Raw genomic sequence first — 22,037 nt, 5'->3', positions numbered from 1 at the left:
TGTAAAGTCTCCATCTTTTATGGCTGAATAGTATTCCACAGTGTGCATACACCACAGTTTGTTAATCCATTCCTGGGTTGATGGGCATTTGGGTTATTTTCACATTTTGCCAATTATAAATAGAGCTGCAATAAACAATCTAGTGCAAATGTCCTTATAATAAAATGATTTTTTGTTCTTCTGGGTGGATGCCTACTAATGGGATTGCAGGATTGCAGGAAGGTCTACATTTAGCTCTTTGAGGATTCTCCCTACTTCTCTTCATAGAGGCTGTATTAGTTTGCAGTCCCCCCAGCAGTGTAAAAGTGTTCCCTTCTCTCCACATCCACGCCAGCATCTGCAGCTTTGAGACTTTGTGATGTGGGCCATTCTCACTGGGGTTAGGTGATATCTCAGGGTGGTTTTGATTTGCATTTCTCTGATGATTACGGACATTTTTTTTTTTTATTCTAAGTAATTGAAGTTTTATTATAGAACTGTGTTTTACACCCATTTCTTCCAAATGGTTGTGAAAAGGGACATATTTTTCACCAACAATTTGTGAACGTTTCTTATTTTTTAAGTCCATTTTGACATGACAAGTTTTCCTTTAGTTTTTCATTCATGCTGGTTTGGCTTAAATGGAAGTTTAACTCCTCACAGTGTGAGTGGACAAAAATTGCTGGACATGTCATAACTTTGGTGCACCCAATTTTGAGGAGAAGTTTATATTTAGTCCTGTGGGGCCTCGGCTCAGATGAACTGCAGGGAATTCTGTGGAGGCCTGGGCTCCGTTTGGGGCTGGGGCAGTGGTTCTGAACTGCAGTCACATCTTTGTTTCTTGCAGGACGTAAGAAGCAAAGAGAAAAGATGTTGCATCTGGACCATTCTTGGTAAGAGAAGGTTACATGTCCTTGTTAATATTCTGTTTCCTGCTGCTTCCTTGGTTCTCAGCTTTCTTGATAAGTGCTGGTAACAGAGCGGCCTTGCTCAGTTAGTAATTGGTCACACATGTGGAGGACAGGGAGTGGGACTTGTGATTAATAGAAGTGCACATTCCCCTACCCTGTGGTTGTTCTGGACAGCCAAGATGAAATCTATTTTACTGGCTCGGCGCCTGTGGCTCAAGCGGCTAAGGCATCAGCCACGTACGTCAGAGCTGGTGGGTTCGAATCCAGCCCAGGCCTGCCAAACAACAATGACGGCTGCAACCAAAAAATAGTCGGGCGTTGTGGCAGGTGCCTGTAATCCCAGCTAGAGGAGGCAGAGGCAGGAGAATTGCTTGAGCCCAGGAGTTGGAGGTTGCTGTGAGCTGTGATGCCACAGCAGTCTACCCAGGGCAACAGGTTGAGGCTCTGTCTCAAAAAAAAAAAAAAAAGAAAGAAATCTATTTTACTCTTCACAAACGAGATGGCCGTTAAGCACTGCCATGGGCCAGATGCCTTGTTTTCAGAGCAGCCCATCTTGCACACCTTCTCGGGAACTCACATCATATCTTTTTCTTTTTTTTCTTTTTGAGACAGTGTCTCAATATGTCGCCCTTGGTAGAGTGCCGTAGCGTCACAGCTCACAGCAACCTCAAACTCCTGGGCTAAAGCAATTCTCTTGCCTCCCCAGTAGCTGGGACTATATGTACCCACCACAATGCCCGGCTATTTTTTGGTTGTAGTTGTCATTGTTGTTTGGCAGGCCTGGGCTGGATTCAAAACCACCAGCTCTGGTGTACGTGACTGGCACCATAGCCGCTGAGCTACAGGCGCCGAGCTGACTCACCTCACCTCATATCTTTATCACTCTGGGCCTTAGAACATCCTGCCTCTTAAGTGCGCATCCTACAATGGCATCGACCAAAAAAACACAGCATAGAAACGACTAATGCCTCGTGGAAGGCAACCCACTTCTCATCAGATACCAGTGAGCTAAAAAAACTCCATCTTTGTGATTTTGTACATTCAAACCAGAATGCACAGAGACCCTTCAAGGAGACAGAATTATTATTCCAACATGTCTTAATGCTGTAATTGGGTAAATGAGGTGAAAGCTATGTTGATAGCTTTGTGTAGGATGTAAGCACTCCAATTTGTACAAATAACCAACACATCGAATCCCATAATAGCATAAATGTATTTATGGTCTATGTACAAATGACTTAATAAAAAAAAAAGGAAGAATTATTATACCAGCCTGTCATGCTCTGACTTTGCCTTGATTGTGTGTGAGGTCTGACAATTAAGTTTGCCTTCAAGAGGCTCCCCTTCGGAAGCTGTGCACCAAAGCAATTTTGGAACTTGTTTTCTGGAATGGCCACCAGGGCTGTCATCCTCGTGCAAGGTCTGAGAGTTATGTTTGTGAACTTATCCTAGAGAAAGGGCTTTGAACGGCAGAGCTTCCCACGGGGAGTTCTTTGAAGGTGACCATAGTTATATTCAGCAAGGAGGCGTGTAGCACTTTTTCTAGAATGAGTTTGCAAACTTAATTGTCTAAACTATGTCTCTCTGCTCTTTTGGGTGGCCTGATCCTGCTTAAAAAGGCACCACCAGGCTTGGCGCCCAATGTATAGTGGTTACAGTGCCAGCCACATACACTGAGGGTGGCAGGTTCAAACCCGGCCTGGGCCAACTAAACAACTGCTGTTATATCCATTGCCATCCATGTCCGAAAAACTCGGACCCCACTTCAGGGATAAATCAGATGGTGATTTATTATACCTGTGCAGGTTGCTGCTGCCCAAAAGGGCAGGCAGCCCCAAAGTGCAGTGCAGGCTGATTTTTATACCATTTTTGTGCTGTGTGGCAGGCAAGCAAGTGAGCCCAGAAGCGGAACACGGCAGTTACATCGTGGTGGTTGGTACGGGGACAGCTTGGGAAACTTAGCTTGGTAGCTTGAGAAATTCTGCTTGAGTAAGTTTTCACTATTGTTTTACCTGTGGCTAGGAGTTTTTGGGAACTCAGGGGACTTCCTTATTCTATTCTGAAACCTGTTCCCAGATTTTGCCAGCAGGTAGGGTTTGAGATGTGCAGGGACTCAGGCTGAGACAGGGGCCTCATTGGTCTTTTTGCTGGGTACTACACTGCAACAAAAAAATAGCCAGGCATTGTGGCTGAACCTCTCAGCTGAAGCTCCACAGCTGACCACCTCCCTGCCTTGATCACCTCCTGAGGTTGACCTTATGTTCACAGACCAGACATGCACCCCATGTACGTATCAGTATGGCAGGCCTGGTTCCTTATGTTGATCACCTCCATGGGTGGACCAGTTCATAACAGACCGTTGGGTGGTTACCTTACAGAGGGTCTACTGTATATCAAATGCTTACACTCAAAACTATTCCAAAACGTGCAGCTCAGCGCCTGTGGCTTAAGTGGCTAACGCATCAGCCACATACACCTGAGCTGGCGTGTTCAAATCCAGCCTGGCCCACCAAAAAACAATGACAGCTGCAACCAAAAAATAACCGGGCATTGCGGCAGGTGTCTGTAGTCCCAGCTACTTGGGAGGCAGAGGCAAGAGACTCACTTGAGCCCAGGAGTTGGAGGTTGCTGTGAGCTGTGATGCCACAGCACTCTACCCAGGGTGACAGCTTGAGGCTCTGTTTCAAAAAAAAAAAAAAACTATTCCGAAATGTGAAAATAACATCATAACCTCCTAAATTAGCAATGCCCACCTCCCACCTGCAGAAAGGGTCCGGATAGAATGAAAAGGAGCCCTGGGTGATCTCTGGATGCTTCTATTTCAGGCGCTGGCCGACTGCGACCCTGGGGCTGCTGCTGGGTTTCATGTCTTCCATCTGCAGCAACGTTTCTGGCTCCCGGCCAAACATGCTTCTACTGATGGCCGACGACCTTGGCATTGGAGATGTCGGCTGCTACGGCAACCACACCATCAGGCGAGGAATGCAGGATTCCCTATCTGGTGCCTAGACTGCAGAAACGAGAAAAAAAGAAGCCACTAACCCTTGGGGGCAGTCCAGTCTTTAAAAGTTCTGCACATGTTAATTCTTCAAACATCCCCTAAGTCTTACAGGCCGTCCCCGGGTTACAAACAAGGCGGGTTCTTTAGTTTTGTCCTTCAGAAGAATTTAGGTTTGTTTTTCTTTTTTTTTTTTGGAGACAGAGTCTCACTCTGTCATTCTGGGTAGAGTGCTGTGGCGTCATCGTAACTCACAGCAACCTCACACTCTTGGGCTCAAGGGATCCTCCTGCCTCAGCGTCCTGAGTGACTGAAACTAGATGTGCCTGCCACAACCCTTAGCTGGTTTTTCTATTTTTACTGGAGACAGGGTTTTTCTCTTTCTCAGGCCGCTATCCAACTCCTAAGTGTAAGTCAAATTTGCACATAAGTTGGAACAGGTACATTTACCTATTACCCATAATCATCTCCAATTGTAACTTCGAGTCCTACATCACTAGGATGTTTGTAACTTGGGGACAGGCTGTAATTTTTTCTCATGCCAGCGCTCACCCCAGCTCAAATGCATCCTGCATGTCATTACTCATTTGTTTTATTTTATTTTATTTTGATTTTTTGTTCTTGAGGCACAGTCTCCTCCTGTCACCCTGGGTAGAGTGAGGTGGCATCACAGCTCACAGCAACTTGAAACTCCTGGGCTCAAGTGATCCTCCTGCCTCAGCTTCCCGAGTAGCTGGGACTACAGGCGCCTACCACAACGTCTGGTGGTTTTACTATTTGTAGTAGACATGGGGTCTTGCTCTTGCTCAGGCTGGTCTTAAACTCCTGAGCTCAAGCAATCCACCTGCCTCAGCCTCCCAGAGTGCTGGGATTACAGGCATGAGCGGATGTGTCCGGCCCTCATTTCTTTTTCTTTTTTTTTTTTGAGACAGAGCTTCAAGCTGCTGCCCTGCGTAGAGTGCCATGGTGTCCCAGCTCACAGCAACCTCCAACTCTTGCAACTGGTGATTTTACCGCCAGGTGCACAGGCACCGACTCCCCTCATTTCATTTTTTTTGCAGTTTTTGGCTGGGGCTAGGCTTGAACCTGCCACAGGTGCTGCCCGCCCCTCATTTCATTTTTAAATATAATTTATATCTACGTGGAATGTGATAGACAATGTGTAAAAAAATCTCTGCCGGCTCGGTGCCTATGGCTCAAGCTGCTAAGGCACCAGCCACATACACCTGAGCTGGTGGGTTCGAATCCAGCCCTGGACCTGCCAAACAACAATGACGGCTGCAACCAAAAAATAGCTGGGCATTGTGGCGGGCACCTGTGGTCCCAGCTACTTGGGAGGTGGAGGCAGGAGAATCACTTGAGCCCAGGAGTTGGAGGTTGCTGTGAGCTGTGATGCCACAGTACCCTACCCAGGACAACAGCTTAAGGCTCTGCCTCAAAAAAAATAAATAAATAAGTCCCTGCTGTTGTCTGTAAGCCAAAGACCAATACTGAGCGAGCCTACTAGTATGCAAGATTCCATCACTCCTGTGCTGAGAATATTGCTTCCAACAGACAGGTGCACACCGTCCCACCCTTAAATATGACAAGGGCATCTGCATGGGCTGAGTCATCCTACCCATCTCAATCCCACTGTCGGGCAGAGCCTATAACGTGTTGGTGTCGAGGACGTCAAACCTTGCCACCATTCAGAGCATGAACCTCAAATGAGCAGAGACCCCAGCCTCTCCGTTTTGGGTTCCCTATGATATCTCTCTCTCTCAGAACCGCCAGTGCTTTAGAGAGACTTAGTCACCAGGTTAGATTTAATTGACCTGATGTTTCTGAGGGTTGAGAAGACATATGGGCTTTTTTTGTTTCCTTTTTTTTTTTTGCAGTTTTTGGCCCGGGCCGGGTTTGAACCCACCACCTCCAGCATATGGGGCCAGGGCCCCTTTGAGCCACAGGTGCCACCCCCTTTTTTGTTTCTTTTCGTTTTGTTTTTTGGGACAGAGTCTCACTTTGTCAACCTGGGTAGAATGAGGTGGCCTCACAGCTCACAATAACCTCAAACTCTTGGGCTCAGGCGATCCTCCTGCCTCGGTTTTTCATTTTTAGTAGAGACAGGGTAGCACTCTTACTGGTCTCAAACTCGTGAGCTCAAGAGATCCCCCGGCCTCATCCTCCCAGAGTGCTGGAATTACAGGTGTGAGCCACCGTGCCTGCTCATGGCATGTGGTTTTACCGCCATCACCTGTGAGCCATTCCACATCACATTTCAATGTCTTGATGCCTTAAACCAGCAGTGATGCCCAGCTTGGCTGGCACGAGTGATGGGTTTCATGTAAGATAATTTTTCCATGGACTGGGCTTTGGGGAGACTGTTTGGGGATGATCTAAGCTCATTGCCTTTATCATGCCTTTATTTGTATTATTCCAACATCGTATTGTATAGTGAAATAACTTATTGTAGTCTCTGTGCAGCCAAAGCTCTCTGCTAATGATCGTTTGTATTTGAAGCTGCTCCCCAGTGCTGGAATCACAACCTCAGCTCCACCACACATAGTCAGGCCTTAGATTCTCATAAGAAGCACAACCCAGACCCCTCACATCCAGCGTTTATAGTACTGTTTGAGCACCTGTGAGAATCGGATGCCCCTGCTGATCTGACAGGTGGTGATGTGAGAAGCACAGTTGAAGGCTCACTTGCCCTCCACTCACCTCCTGCTGCCCGCCTCCCTACAAACCACAGATCGGTACCCGTCCGTGGCGTGGGGTTTGGAGACCACGGCATTAAATGATGATCCTCAGGCTTTCTATTAAGTAGCCTGCAGCTCCCTAAGCTTATGTAAAACCTGCTTCCTTGTTAAGGAATCAAACTGTTGACTGTTCCCTCCTCAGGACTCCCAACATCGACCGGCTTGCAGAGGACGGAGTGATGTTAACACAGCACATTGCTGCGGCTTCCGTGTGTACCCCAAGCAGGGCTGCCTTCCTCACGGGCCGATACCCTGTTCGATCAGGTTGGTCTAGCTTGGAAAGTAACCTCAGGAGCAGGACAGGAATGTGTGGTTCCTTGAACTTGTTGTGCAGATGTGAACACTGGGTCATCTGGAACAGTGGGCGGAGAATATTCTAACCCTGCACGCCCTTACCATCAGATCGGAATCATTAAAAAGTCAGACAGGTACCCAGGTGACCTGGGTAGATATTCACCCCTTTGCCTCCCATCGTGGGGATAACTACACAAAGCAGGGATGGGCCAACTTTCTTCTTTTTTTTTTTTTGCAGTTTTTTTTTGGCCAGGGCTGGGTTTGTACCCACCACCTCCGGCATATGGGGCCAGCGCCCTACTCCTTTGAGCCACAGGCGCTGCCCTGGATGGGCCAGCTTTTTCCGTAAAGGGCAAGAGAGTACATTTTTTCAGTTTGGCAGTTCAGTAGTTTGCTTGCCACTGGTCATCTCTGTTCCAGCTTCGGTATACACAGTATGTGCAGAAATGGATGTAGCCATGTTCCAATAAAGCTTTATTTATCAGCACAAGGCTTTACATTTTATATAATTTCTCATGTTAAGAAATATAGTTCTTGAGGAGGTGTGGTGGCTCCTGCCTGTGATCCCAGCACTCTAGGAGGCCGAGGAGGAAGGATGCCTTCAGGTCAGGAGTTTGAGACCAGCTTGAGCAAGAGCGAGACTCCTTCTCTATTAAATATAGAAAAATTAGCTGTGCATGGAGGTGCATGACTGTAACCCCAGCTATTTGGGAGGCTGAGGCAGGAGGATCGCTTGAGCTCAGGAGTTTGAGGTTGCTGTGAGCTATGATGATGCCATGGCACTCAAGCCTGGGCAACCGAGTGAGACACTGGCTCAAAAAAAAAATAGAGAGAGAAAGAAGGAAAAGAAAGGAAGGAAAAAAGGAAGAAAGGAAGGAAGGGAGGGAGGGAAGGAGAGAGGAAGGAAGATGGAAGGAAGGAAGGAAGGAAGATACTTTAATATACTTTTTTTCTTAATTTTTTCCCTAACCATTTAAAAATGCACATAACCATTCCTCAGTGCTTTGGTGTGTGAAAACAGACAGAAGCTGGGACTTGGCTCAGGCCTGTAGTTTGCCAACTGCTAACATAAAAGATAGTAAGGGACATGTCAGAAAATAATTTGACTATGCTGGGTGGTGCCTTTGGTTCAAGGAGTAGGGTGCCGGCCCCATATACCAGAGGTGGCAGGTTCAAACCCAGCCCCAGGCCAAAAACTGCAAAAAAAAAAAAAATCTTGACTGTGCTTATGCAAAAGTTTAAGTGACCAATGTGTGTAGGAGTCTCTGCAAGTTGTCCAGTATCTACCCACCCTGTAGGAAGGGAATTTCTTTTGTTCTGGGTGGAAGGGCAGAGACCTCCAAGGTGGGGCTGAAGAATGACACCCTTAAGCAGAATATTTCTCTTGTTCTAACACAAGGTTTCCAAAGGCACCCTGCTTGTGCCTGAGGCATCTTGTAGGTTTATTGGCAGAAAGGGCTGCCATTTTTTGCTCAAAATTCTTTATCTCCTTGGGAGTTGGGTAGGCAGTGGAACAAACCTTGGGAATTTTTGTGACAGCCTTAGCATTTTTCTGGTCTTTGGCTCTTAGGCTGAGGGATATGAGTCAGGGGGAGATTCAGACTCTGTCTTAGTCAGATGCAGAACTAATAGGATCTGTCCATGTATCCATCCATCCATCCATCCATCTCATATATCTATCTATGTATCTATCTATCTATCCATCTATCCATCCATCCATCTCTTCTATCTATCTATCTATCTATCTGTCTGTCTGTCTGTCTGTCTGTCTATCTATCTATCCATCCATCCATCCATCCATCCATCCATCCATCCATCTCTTCTATCTATCCATCCATCCATCCACCCACCCACCCACCCATCCATCCATCTCATCTATCTATCCATCCATCCATCCATCCACCCACTCATCCATCCATCCATCTCTTCTATCTATCCATCTATCCATCCATCCACCCCCCCACCCATCCATCCATCTCTTCTATCTATCTATCCATCCATCTATCCATCTATTCACCTATCTATCCATCCACTTATCTATCTATCTTTGTTTCTTTCTTTCTATCTATCCATCCATCCATCTCATCTATCTGTCTATCTATCTATCTATCCATCCACTTATCTACCTATCTTTGTTTCTTTCTTTCTATCTATCCATCCATCCATCTCATCTGTCTATCTATCTATCTATCTATCCATCTATCTATCTATCTATCTATCATCCATCTCATCTATGTATGTATGTATCTATCTATCCATCCATCTACCTATCTATCCATCCACTTATCTATCTATCTTTGTTTCTTTCTTTCTATCTATCCATCCATCCATCTCATCTATCTATCCATCCATCCATCTCATCTATCTATCTATGTATCTATGTATCCATCCATCCATCCATTCATCCATCATTTTTCTATCTGTCCATTCATCCACCCATATACCCATCCATCTATTATTAATTGTCTATCATGTATCTATCACCTGTCTGTCAATAATCTATTCATCTGTATCTATCCATTTGTCATCTATTACCTACCATCTACCTATAATGTATCTATCACCTGTCTATCCATCCATCCATCTATCCATCAATCTATCCATCAATCAATCCATCTATCTAACCATCCACCCATCTATCAGTCCATCCATTCATCCATCCACCCATCCATCTACCTACCTATCTATCAATTATCAATTATCTGTCATCTATCTATCATGTATGTATCACCTGTCAATAATCTATTTATATGTGTTTATTAGATCTGTCATCTATTACCTACCATTACCTAGATATAATGTATGTATCATCTATCTATCATTAATCTATCCATATTTATCCATCGGTCTATCTATTCTATCATCTATCCATCCATTTTATCTATTATCTATCATCTATCATCTATCTGTCATGTAGCTATCAACTAATTTACCAATGATGCTTCTATCCATGTATCTATCACCTATCCATCTATTCTATCATTTGTCACTTATTATCCATCTCTCTGTATCCATCCGTCCATCTATCTATGCATATGTCTATCATCTAGTATTTATCATGGGTCTATCACCTATCTCCCAACAATCTATTCACATCTATCTATCCATCTATCCATTTATCATTTCATCTATTATCTACCTCTCATGTGCTATCACCTGTGTATCATGGATCTATTTATTCATATTTTTCTTGCCGTTCATCTATTCTATCTACCCATCCATCTATTTTATCTATCCATATATCATCTATTATATATTGTTTAGCTGTTGTGGAGCTACCTCCGAATGTATTGATAATACCTGTATCCGTCTCTACCTACCCATCCACTGATCTATCCATCCATTTTATCTATCCATCTATCATCTATCTGTCATGAAGCTACCACCTAATTTACTAATGATACATCTCTCCATATATATCTATTATCTATCCTTCTATCACCTATCCATCTATCTATCAATAATCCATCTATACATATCTGTATATCCATCTATCATCTATCATGTACCCATAACCTATCTATCTATCAGTAATTCATCTATCCGTATCAATCTATCCATCTATCATCTGGTATCATCCATCTGTCACAAAGCCACCACCTAATTTACTGATGCTACATCTACCCATATCCATATATCTACCTACCTACGTATCTATCTCAAGAGACTTAGTTTAAGGAATTGGATTACGCAATCCAATTTGGATTTGGGGAGTCCAAAACCACAGGGCAAGGCTTCAGGCTGGAAATTCAGGCACAAGTTGAAGCTACATCTTGAGGCAGAATCCCTTCCGTCTCTGGGAACCTCACTTTTGGCTGTTAAGGTCTTCAACTTTATCAGATGAAGTCTACCCACATGAACAAGAGTCATCTCCTTTTGTTAAGGTTATCTCAATATAGATGTGAACTCCCACATCTACAAAAGACCTTCAGAGCAACACCCAGATGTGTGTTTGAATAACCAGAGATTATACCCCAGCTGAGTGGATCCTACACATTTTATTTTTTGAGACAGAGCCTCAAGCTGTCGCCCTGGGTAGAGTGTGGTGGCATCACAGCTCACAGCAACCTCAAAGCCTTGGGCTTAAGTGATTCTCTTGCCTCAGCCTCCCAAGTAGCTGGGACTACATTCGCCTGCCGCAATGCCTGGCTATTTTTGTTGTTGTTGTTGCATTTGTCATTGTTTTTTTAGCTGGCCCAGGCCAGGGTCAAACCCACCAGCCTCAGGTTATGTGGCTAGTGCCCTACCTATTGAGCTACAGGCACCACACCCTACACACTTTCATATACCTGGGTCCCCAGCATCCCTTCCCATGCCCCAACAAAGAAAGAATCCCGGCCAATTTAAGCTGGAACATCACAACTGTCTTTGATACAGCTAAGAGCTGTTTAGTTCCCCAACAGTCTGTATTGAATTACAATGCATTCTCGACATTTTGGAAATCCTCAGACAGAATTCTCCAAGTTCCCAAATGATAGTCAGTGAGAACCACATTCACTCTGCAAACCAGACTAATGATTTCTAAGCAGCCTCAGCTCAGTGTGTCCACACAGCCTCAAAGCACACAGCTTCTTCCAAATCCATGCTACTTAACCCCGGCTGCGCAGTAGAATCTCTGCGGAACTTCACAAAAACACTAATGCCACCAATACACCCTTGGGCAGGCTGATCTAGCTGGCCTACGGTGCAACCTGGTGTATTAATCATGGTTTTTATTTTTTATATTTGATGCTTTGATATCTTGGCACCTGCCTGACCCTGGAGAGAATGCACCTTGTAAGACTGCCCAGTTCCTGGAGATGGTTAATGACTCACTCACAGGTGCACCTTTCATAGTCAAACCAGCCGATCCAGAGCCCACACCCCAACCACCTCCTGGGTGAGCTTCTCATGCTTGGGGCCACTATCCTCCTGCCCTAATCACCCCAGGGCCAGGTAGCAATGTACTAGGAAGCACCGTACAGCCCAGAGCCCCTCCCAATTTTTTTTTTTTTTTTTTTTTTTGCCCTTGGCAGAGTGCTGTGGCATCACAGCTCACAACAACCTCAAACCCTTGGGCTTAAAGCAACTCTCTTGCCTCAGCCTCCCAGATAGCTGGGACTATAGGCACTGGCCACAACAACCAGCTATTTTTTGTTGCAGTTGTCATTGTTGTTTAGCTGGCCCGGGCTGGGTTCAAACCTGTCAACTTCAGTGTATGTGGCTGGTGCCATAACCGCTGTGCTATGGGTACCGAGTCCCCTCCTCCCCCCCACCCCCCCGCCAACAAATTATTAAAAACTAACCAATCTTGACCTTGCCAACTTGGGTGTGCCTTTTTCTTCCCACAATAAAGATTAAACAAAGGACTTTCCCCATTCTTTTCCCTCATCCCCTCTACCCCATGAAAAACCCTTGTGCTTTTCTGTATGACCCCCATGCTGTGGCTTGCAGGCTTCTCCTTTGGGGAACTGGGAATAACAAACTGTGTCCTCAACAGCAACCTTGTTAGCACGATAGAATCTATCAAACCCTAAACCCAAGTTCCATCCACCCTAGAGCAACAAAAACTATAATCTCCAAGGCCATGATTTTCAATTGGTGTGCCCTGAGAGGACCTCAATCGTGCCACGAAAATTTCAAAGATCATTAATTAAATGATTTTTGAAAGAAGTTGAAAGCACACTAAAGTATATTCTATTTTTCTTTTTTTTTTTTTGGCTGGGGCCATATTTGTACCCACCACCTCCGGTATATGGGGCCGGCGCCCTACTCCTTTGAGCCACAGGTGCCGCCCATATACTCTTTTTTTTTTAAACGGAGTGTCACTATGTCACCCTCGGTGGAGTGCTGTGCTGTCACAGCTCACAGCTACCTCCAACTCTTGGGTTTAAGCGATGCTCTTGCCTCAGCCTCCCAAGTAGCTGGGACGATAGGCACCCACCAAAATGCCCAACTATTTTTTGGTTGTAGTTGTCATTGTCATTGTTATTTGGCAGGCCTGGGCTGGAATCAAACCCTCTAGCTCTGGTGTATGTGACTGGCGCCCTGGCCACTGAGCTACAAGCCCTGAGCCTCTTTTTTTTTTTTTTTTTTTTTTTTTCAGTTTCTGGCTGGGGCTGGGTTTAAACCTGCCACCTCTGACATATAGCCCCACTCCTTTGAGCCACAGGCGCTGCCCCTTCTTTTTTCTTTTTGATCAACATAATTTAAGTTTGCCGTGGAATTTAACCACAAATTCAAGTGCGACATGAGATAAAAAAATTGATTGAAAAACACTGCTCATAGGTGATGACCAAGCATTGGCATATTTTGAAGTTTCTGCTTGCTTTCAATATTCAGAGAAGTTTGAGAATCGCAGGATTCTATCAAGACCATGATAAAATCAAAAAATCATTTTTAATCCTCATCTCTTTTTCATTCAATTATTTCCTTTATAACCTGCACGTAAATGCCAGAGGTGGCGGGTTCAAACCCAGTCCCAGCCAAAAACTGCAAAAAAATAAAATAAAATAACCTGCATGTAACGTGACAATCCAACTTCTCATTAACTTTTTCACTGAATTGATCATGTCTTTTGCTGTCGAAAATGCACCCTGTGAGATAAACATATGTACATTTTTAATTTTATTTAAATAATAGAGCATTTCACCAGGCATTTTGTTGATTAATAACAAACAAAAAACAAATGTATAACAGTGATATATATTTTTTAATGTTTGCTGAAAGGTATGGTTTCGAGCGATGGTTCCCGAGTTCTTCAGTGGACAGCAGTGTCTGGAGGCCTTCCGACAAATGAGTCAACTTTTGCAAAAATATTGCAAGACAAAGGCTATGCCACAGGACTAATAGGTATGCACATTTTTCAAGTGTTAAATGCATTACTTTTATTTGAAAAGTGCATTCAGGTAAAATGTTTGGAAATGAAATCCGCGGTGTATTGTGGAATTTTCCAGAACACAGAAAGCTACCTGCAGACAGAAATGGTGTTACTTTCCAGTTGTTGGAAAGTACAAATTAGATACTCAAGAAATAGGATATTTGATATTTTGTACAATGTGCTTGATGCACCATGATTAAAAAAAAAAATAAGAAATTGGACGGTGCCCGTAGCTCCGTGGATAAGGCGCCAGCCACATACACCTAGGCTGACGGGTTGGAACCCAGCCCGGGCCTGCTAAACAACAATGACAACTGCCACAACAAAAAAATACCTGGGTGGCTCAGCGCCTTAGCCGCCAGCTATATACACCAGAGCTGGCAGGTTCGGATCCAGCCCGGGCCTGGCAAACAACAATGACAACTACCACCAAAAAATAGCTGGGCGTTGTGGCAGGTGCCTGTAGTCTCAGCTACTTGGGAGGCTGAGGCAAAAGAATCACATAAGCCCAAGAGTTTGAGGTTGCTGTGAGCTGTGATTCCAAGGCACTCTACCCAGGGCAACAGCTTGGGACTCTGTCTCAAAAAAAAAAAAATTATATATACTGTTCTATCTGACAGTTCCATAATCCATAATCGTATCAGATTTTCAATTTGGTCCATATGGAAACATTTTAACAAGGCTTACCATCTCTCTTTCTCTGTCTCCATGAACAACATGCTTTTTTTACCATACGTTGACAAACCATGTCACGAATTGAAGGAAAAATAAAATTAAGGACAACAGGCCCGATGTGCCGGCTTTTGTCTGTAATCCCAGCACTCTGAGAGGCCGAGGGAGGAGGACTCCTCAAGTTCAGGAGTTCAAGACCAGCCTCAGAATAGACGAGACCTCATCTCTACTAAAAATAGAAAAAAATAGCTGGGTGTTGCAGGGGGCACCTGTAGTCTCAGCTCCTGGGGAGGCTGAGGTGGGAGGATTGCTCTAGCCCAAGAATTTGAGGTTGCTGTAGCTGGGACACCACAGTACTCTGCCCTGGGGGACAGAGTGAGATGTTGTCTCAAAAACAAACAAATGAAAACAAAAAAGAAAAAAATTAAGGACAATAATTTCTTGAGAGGGAACCTAGTCACGTTATCATGATCATGTTATAGTAATATTTTTTATTTATGGCACTATTTATTGGTAACCAATAACATAACCGGCTGATACGCTACATAGAAAATCCAATACATTTTATTTATTTATTTTTTGAGACAGGGTCTCACTCTGTCACCCTAGCTAGAGTATGATGGCGCCAGTCTAGCTCACAGCAACCTAAAACTCCTGGGGTCAGGGTGTCCTCCTGCCTCAGGCTTCCAAGGAGCTGAAACTACAGGTGTCTGCCATGACTCCTGATTACTTTTTTGTATTTTTTAGTAGAGGCAGGGTCTCACTCTTGCTCAGACTGGTCTCCAACTCCTGAGCTCAGGTGATCTACCTGCCTTGGTCTCCCAGAGTGCCAGTGGCATGAGCCACCACACCAGGACTATTTTTTATTTTTATTTTTTTAGAGACAGAGTCTCACTTTATTGCCCTCGGTAGAGTGCTGTGGTGTCACAGCTCACAGCAACCTCCGACTCCTGAGCTTAGGCAATTCTCTTGCCTCAGCCTCTCGAGTAGCTGGGACTACAGGCCGGCCTATTTTATTTATTTTATTTACAGTTCACAGCAACCTCAAACTCTTGGGCTTAAGCGATTCTCTTGCCTCAACCTCCCAAGTAGCTGTGTGTGTGTGTGTGGTTTTTGGCCGGGGCTGGGTTTGAACCTTCCACCTCTGGCATATGGGTCCGGTGCCCTACCCCTTTGAGCCACAGGTGCTGCCCTATTTATTTTATTTTTTACTTTATTTTTTTGAGACAGAGTCTCACTTTGTAACCCTCATTAGGGGGCAATGGCTTCACAGTTCACAGCAACCTCAAACTCTTGGGCTTAAGTGATTCTCTTGCCTCAACCTCCCAAGTAGCTGGGATGACAGGAGTCTGCCACAATGCCTGGCCTATTTTATTTATTTTATTTTGTATTTTATTTTTTTTTTTTTTGAGACAGAGTCTCACTTTGTAACCCTCACTAGAGTGCTATGGCGTCACAGCTCACAGCAACCTCAAACTCTTGGGCTTAAGCGATTCTTTTGCCTCAACCTCCCAAGTAGCTGGGATGATAGGTGCCTGCCACAACACCCGGCTATTTTTAGAGATGAGGTCTCGCTCTGGTTTAGGCTGGTCTCGAACCTGTGAGCTCAGGCCATCCACCCACCTTGGCCTCCCAAGTGCTGGAATTACAGGTGTGAGCCACCACACCTGACCGATTTTATTTTTTTAACAGACTTTTCTCGTGGGATCATTTTTGGGAAATTGCATGAGGTTTTCTGGATGACAGCCAGCATCAGGGTGACAGGTGTCTCTTTGTGAACACCCTGTTAGTGATGTCATGAAAGTTAAATTGTTCCTTTGAAGTTGAGAGCTGTGTTCTGTGAGACCTGCCACCCTCCCCAGCTGTGGCTACTGTCAGGGTGGTTTAGCAAAGCAAGGACCAATTCCAAAGCCCAGAAGTGTTCTGCCCACACTGATGGAGAGATACAGCCAGTTTGTGCCTTCAATATTGTTCGGCCACAGACTGTTACCAAGTCAGGTAGAGTAGACTAAACTAGAGTCCTCAAAGATACCAGATCTGAAACTCTGAAACCAACAAATATTCCCTTGTATGGAATAAGACTCTCTGTCGTTGTGAGTAAGTTAACAAGTTTCATTTCACAGTATTCCGGTAGACTGAAGGCGTAAAAATAAGTGTGCTTTTAAGAGGGAGGTGGGGGGCGGCACCTGTGGCTCAGTGGGTAGGCACCGGCCCCATATAATGAGGGTGGCAGGTTCAAACCCTGCCCTGGCCAATCTGCAACAAAAAAATAGCCTGGCATTTGGCAGGCGCCTATAGTCCCATCTACCTGGGAGGCTGACAATCACCTAAGCCCTAGAGCTGGAGGTTGCTGTGAGCTGTGACTCCACGGCACCCTACCAAGGGTGACAATGTCTCTAAAAATAAATAAATAAATAAAGAGGGAGGTGGGAGAAGGCAGTGTGACCAAGTACACAGGCGTGATGCAGCCACAAGCCCAGGGATGCCTAGAACTCCCAGGAGCTGGGAGACGGAGGAAGGACCCACCTTGGGGCCTCCAGGAGGAACTGGACACAATAGTAATTGGTTGAATGGTGATCCCAAAATATGTGTCCATTTCCTATCACCCAGAACCTATGAATTAAAGGTAATTGGGCAATAGGGTCTCTGCAGATGCAATTAGTGAGGCATCTCAAGATGAGACCATCCTGGATTAGGGAGGGCCCTAACCCCAGTGACAGGTGTCCTCCTAAGAGACAGCAGAGGAGAAGCCACATGGAGACGGAGGCAGAGACTGGAGTGATGTGGCCACAAGCCCAGGGACGCCTGGAGCCCCCAGGAGCTGGGAGGGGCAGGAAGGAGCCTCCCCTGAGGCCTGTGGAGGGAACTGGATACTATAAGTGAATGAGTTGAATGGGGACCCCAAAATATATGTCCATAAGCTTTCATCCATTACCTATAAATAGAATGTAACTGGCAATAGGGTCTCTGCAGATGTAGTGAGGTATCTTGAGATGAGACCACCCTGGATTAGGGAGGGGTCTAAATCTGATGTGAGTGTCCTCCTAAGACACAGCAGAGGAGAAACAGACACAGAGGAGAAGCCAGGTGGAGATGGAGGCAGAGACTGGAGTGATGTGGCCACAAGCCCAGGGATGCCTGGAGCTCCCAGGAGCTGGGAGAGGCAGGAAGAGCCTCCCCTGGGGCCTGTGGAGCGAGCGGCCCTGAGACACCTGCAGCTCAGACTCCTTGGCTCCAGGCTGGGGGAGGGAATCTCTACTGCAGTAAGTGACCACATTTATAATTTGTTGCATAGGAACAAATAGGAAATTAATAGAGCAGGTAACGCTGCCCACTTAGAGTCCTCACTGCTGTGAAATAGCGAGTCCAGGTTGGTGGAAATGACAGCGCAGGCCACCCACGCGTCTCCGCGTCCCCACCTGACCCCCAGCGTCCAGCAGAGCACCCAGAACGCGTCCAGCAGTGGAAATCCACTTATGGAGAGATGGCCGGGCGGTTGTCCCCACCACGTACGTTCTTGCCCCTCAGGGAAGTGGCACCTGGGTCTCAACTGCGAATCCTCCCGCGATCACTGCCACCACCCGCTCAACCATGGGTTCGCGCACTTCCACGGGATGCCTTTCTCCATGATGGGTGACTGCGTGCTCTGGGAGGTGTCGGAGAAGCGCAGGATCCTGGAGCGCAAACTGCAGCTCTGGGCGCAAATCGCCACCTTGGCCGCGCTCACGCTTGCGGCCGGGAAGCTCACGCGCCTGGCGCCCCTGCCCTGGATGCTGGTCATCTGGTCAGCCGCGGCAGCCGCCTTGCTGTCCAGCGCCTCGCATTTCCTGGGCACGCTGATTGTGCACGCAGACTGCTTCCTCATGAAGGACCACGCCGTCACCGAGCAGCCCATGAGATTTAGCAACACCACACCTCTTCTCCTGCAGGACGCCTGGTCCTTTCTCAGAAGGTGAGCTCGGGCTGGGCAGCCTCGCCCTAGCGCTCAGCTTTGGGATTCAAAAGCATCACGACTATTTTCAAATCTAATGCACATTTGAAAACAGGAATGGCCATGACCCAGAAAACACTTATTTTGTTTTCACTTTTGGTAAAATGGGGCGTCCGGGGCGGTCAGTTGAGGCCTATGACTTCTGTCCATTAAAACATTGTTACATAGTGTGGGGCTCTGGCTCACACCTGTAACCCCAGCACTCTGGGAGGCCGAGGCAGGAGGATACCTTGAGCTCAGGATTTGAGGCCAGCCTGAGCAAGAGTGAGCCTCTGTCTCTACTAAAAATAGAAAAATCAGCCAGGTGTGGTGGCAGATGCCTGTAGTCCCAGCTCCTCTGGAGGCTGAGGCAAAAGGATGCCTGGAGCTCAGGACTTGGAGACCGGCCTGAGGAAGAGTGAGACCCCATCTGTACTAAAACAGAAAAACTAGCGGAGGGTGGTGGCAGGTGCCTGGACTCCCGGCAACTTGGGAGGCTGAGGCAGGAGGATCATTTGAGGCCAAGAGTTTGAGATTGCGGTGAGCTATGACATCACGTCACTCTACCCAGTGAAACTCTGTCTCAAAAAATAAATAAATGGCAAAATAAATGAATAAATAAATGCATACTTAAGTAAATAAATACAAATGAACCCTTGTGACAGGCTAGGCGCTCCTAGCTCAGTGAGTAGGGCACTAGCCACATACACCGAAGCTGGCCGGTTCCAGCCTGCCCTGGGCCTGCTCTACAACAATGACAACTGCAACCAAAAAATAGCCAGGCGTTGTGGCAGGCGCCTGTAGACCCAGCTACTTGGGAGGCTGAGGCAAGAGAATCACTTGAGCCCAAGAGTTTGAGTTTGCTGTGAGCTGTGATGCCATTGCACTCTACCCAGGGCAACATAGTGAGACTCTGTCCCGAAAAAAAAAATGATACTAATAAATAAGTGAATGAACCTTCTTACAGGTCAGTTGGAATTTGCCACTCCTGTTCTCAGGCCAACCCCACTCCATCAACAGCCTCTGATCACCAAGGGACGAGGTCGATTAGCCTAACAAACGAAACCATTTTAAGAGAGGGCTTGACCCATAAATTATGCTTTTAAGCTCTGTCACTGGAACTAAGATGTCCTGGCATGGACTTCAACCTACAGGTGCATTTTAGCGGGAAGGAAGGTTTCTCTGTCAGCCCAGGAGGTACCTGGTGAAAAGCTTCACTAAGGAGTGTGTGTTCCATGTCCCCTGATGGTGTCGCACTTAAGAGAGTGACAGAATCAAACTCCAGCCCGCCCTGTGGCAGTGAAGTTGAAATTATGTTCCATGACGTTCTTTGAGAATTCCTGATAGGACTGCCTGATGAAGGTAAAGGATAGCATTCACAACTAGCCTGAAAATTGAAACTAATAAGTACCATGTGTGCTAGTAAAGGCTAAGATATTCACCTTTATTTTATTTTTTACTTTTTTCTCATCTGTCACCCTGTGTAGAGTGTCATGAGATCATCACAGCTCACAGCAACCTCAAACTCCTGGGTTCAACTCATCCTCCTGCCTTAGCCTCCTGAGTAGCTGAGACTACAGGTGCCTGCCACCACTCCTGGCTAGTTTTTCTATTTTTAGTAGAGATGGGGTCTTATCTTGCTCAGCCTTGTCTTGAACTCCTGAGTTCAAGCAGTCCACCTGCCTCTGCCTCCCAGAGTGCTGGGATTACAGGAGTGAGCCACCATGACTGGCTTGATCTTCATGTTTAATTTTATACTTTAAGGTTGTAACTTAGACCATATAAATCAGGCCGACAGAAGGGAAAAACAAGGCATTGCCTAAAACTGAAAAAATCAACTAACATTAGTAACCTAACATGCCCCATTTCTTCTTTTTTTTGTTTTTTTTTTTTTGAGAGAGTCTTACTACTTTGCCCTCAGTAGAGTGCCATGGCATCACAGCTCACAGCAACCTCAAACTCTTGGGCTCAATTGATTCTCTTGCCTCAGCCTCTCATGTAGCTGAGACTACAGGCGCCCACCACAATGGCCAGCTAATATGCCCCATTCTTAGAGTACGTTTCTTCATAAAAATTGCATGTCTTAAACCTCATTCCTTGATCATAATTATAAAGAAAACTAAAAGCATGACATCACTTATTTTATAAGCTAAGGTTTCAGGTAAAAACACATACATACTTAGATAAGTGAACAAGGTAAATTCTCACATCAGACAATAGCTGGGTGTTCTTCTAATTTGCCATTGTCATAAGTGTACACAGAAAATTGCACGAAATCAATGTGGACTTTTAAATAGATTCCCAAAGGGAAAAGTCATCATGTTAGAAATAGTTAAACACAAGCTTTGCGCAATGGCAGTATCGTAGCCAATGAGGTTTATCCGAGCTGCAATTATTGCTAATAGAAATAATTAAACACACGAACAATTTCCTGTTGCGTGACGATTGTGTCCACTTTCTCTCGGTGAACATAGTAGTCGTCAGGAGACAAGTGAGACCTGTATTAGTGTCTACAAGACCCAAAGGTGTCCACGTCCTCATCCCATGTGGTAGACAGAATAATGTCCCCAAAGATGTCCACGTCCTAATCCCATGTGGTAGATGGAATAATGTACCCAGAGATGTCCACGTCCTAATCCCATGTGGTGGACAGAAAGATGTCCACATCCTAATTCCCATGTGGTAGACAGAATAATGTCCCCAACATGTCCACGTTCTAATCCCATGTGGTAGACAGAATAATGTCCCCAACATGTCCACGTCCTAATCCCATGTGGTAGACATAAAAATGTCCACATCCTAATTTCCATGTGGTAGACAGAATAATTTCCCCAACATGTCCACGTTCTAATCCCATATGGGAGACAGAATAATGTCCCCAAAGACGTCCACGTCCTAATCGCCATATAATAGACAGTCTCTGTTTTTCCAAACAAGGTAACCTTCATTACTTTGCATTTATTTTCAGAAATAAGCACAGACCTTTCCTGCTCCTTGTCTCGTTTTTACATGTGCACACTCCTCTGATCACTACTGAGGATTTCCTTGGAAAAAGTCTCCATGGGCTGTACGGGGATAACGTGGAGGAGATGGACTGGATGGTGGGTAAGTGTCTTTCCAGTGTGAAAAGGTGACAGGGCCCATCCAGCAAGAAAGGCAGGAAGGGAAGTAAAGAATGAGGAGAGGAGACCAACAGAGGCAAGACGGAGGGTGCACAGTGAGTGTTACAATCAGATCTCGATTTAACGGTTCAAAATATGGCAATGTACCTCTTCAGGCCATTCATGGAGGACGGATTCCACACACGTGCATCATAGGCAAGGTGATTTTGCCAAGAATGTCCAGATCCCTGTGTGGTTGATAGAATAACATCCCCAAAGATGTCCACGTCCTTATCCCATGTGGGAGACAGAATAATGTCCCCAAAGATGTCCACGTCCTAATCCCATGTGGGAGACAGAATAATGTCCCCAAAGATGTCCACGTCCTCATCCCATGTGGTAGACAGAATAATGTCCCCAGAGATGTCCACGTCCTCATCCCATGTGGTAGACAGAATAATGTCCCCAGAGATGTCCACATCCTAATCCCATGTGGGAGACAGAATAATGTCCCC

At 45.7% G+C, this 22,037-nt stretch overlaps 1 protein-coding gene and 1 non-coding gene across 7 annotated transcripts in view; both read left to right on the top strand.

Annotated features, from left to right (window-relative positions):
• The window catches only part of LOC128577212 (arylsulfatase L-like), a 54,226-nt gene that overhangs the window by 16,038 nt on the left and 16,151 nt on the right, over positions 1-22,037 (top strand). For 5 of the 6 annotated variants that reach the window (XM_053579337.1, XM_053579333.1, XM_053579334.1 and 2 more), the window contains exons 2-7: positions 827-872; positions 3,716-3,865; positions 6,769-6,890; positions 13,629-13,751; positions 17,980-18,403; positions 21,390-21,526. In XM_053579337.1, coding sequence (XP_053435312.1) covers positions 850-872; positions 3,716-3,865; positions 6,769-6,890; positions 13,629-13,751; positions 17,980-18,403; positions 21,390-21,526 — 979 coding nt within the window. In that variant the 5' untranslated portion in view covers positions 827-849. The remainder of the gene's footprint in view (positions 1-826; positions 873-3,715; positions 3,866-6,768; positions 6,891-13,628; positions 13,752-17,979; positions 18,404-21,389; positions 21,527-22,037) is intronic. The other variant, XM_053579335.1, reaches the window with a different exon arrangement.
• LOC128578605 (U4 spliceosomal RNA) lies at positions 20,763-20,909 on the top strand. Its single transcript, XR_008377749.1, has one exon. It is a non-coding gene; the product is annotated as a U4 spliceosomal RNA (small nuclear RNA).

Source organism: Nycticebus coucang, chromosome X, assembly GCF_027406575.1.
Source record: "Nycticebus coucang isolate mNycCou1 chromosome X, mNycCou1.pri, whole genome shotgun sequence".
Classification (NCBI taxonomy): domain Eukaryota; kingdom Metazoa; phylum Chordata; class Mammalia; order Primates; family Lorisidae; genus Nycticebus; species Nycticebus coucang.
Note: the sequence above shows the minus strand (reverse complement) of the source record. Positions and strands in the feature narration are given on the sequence as shown.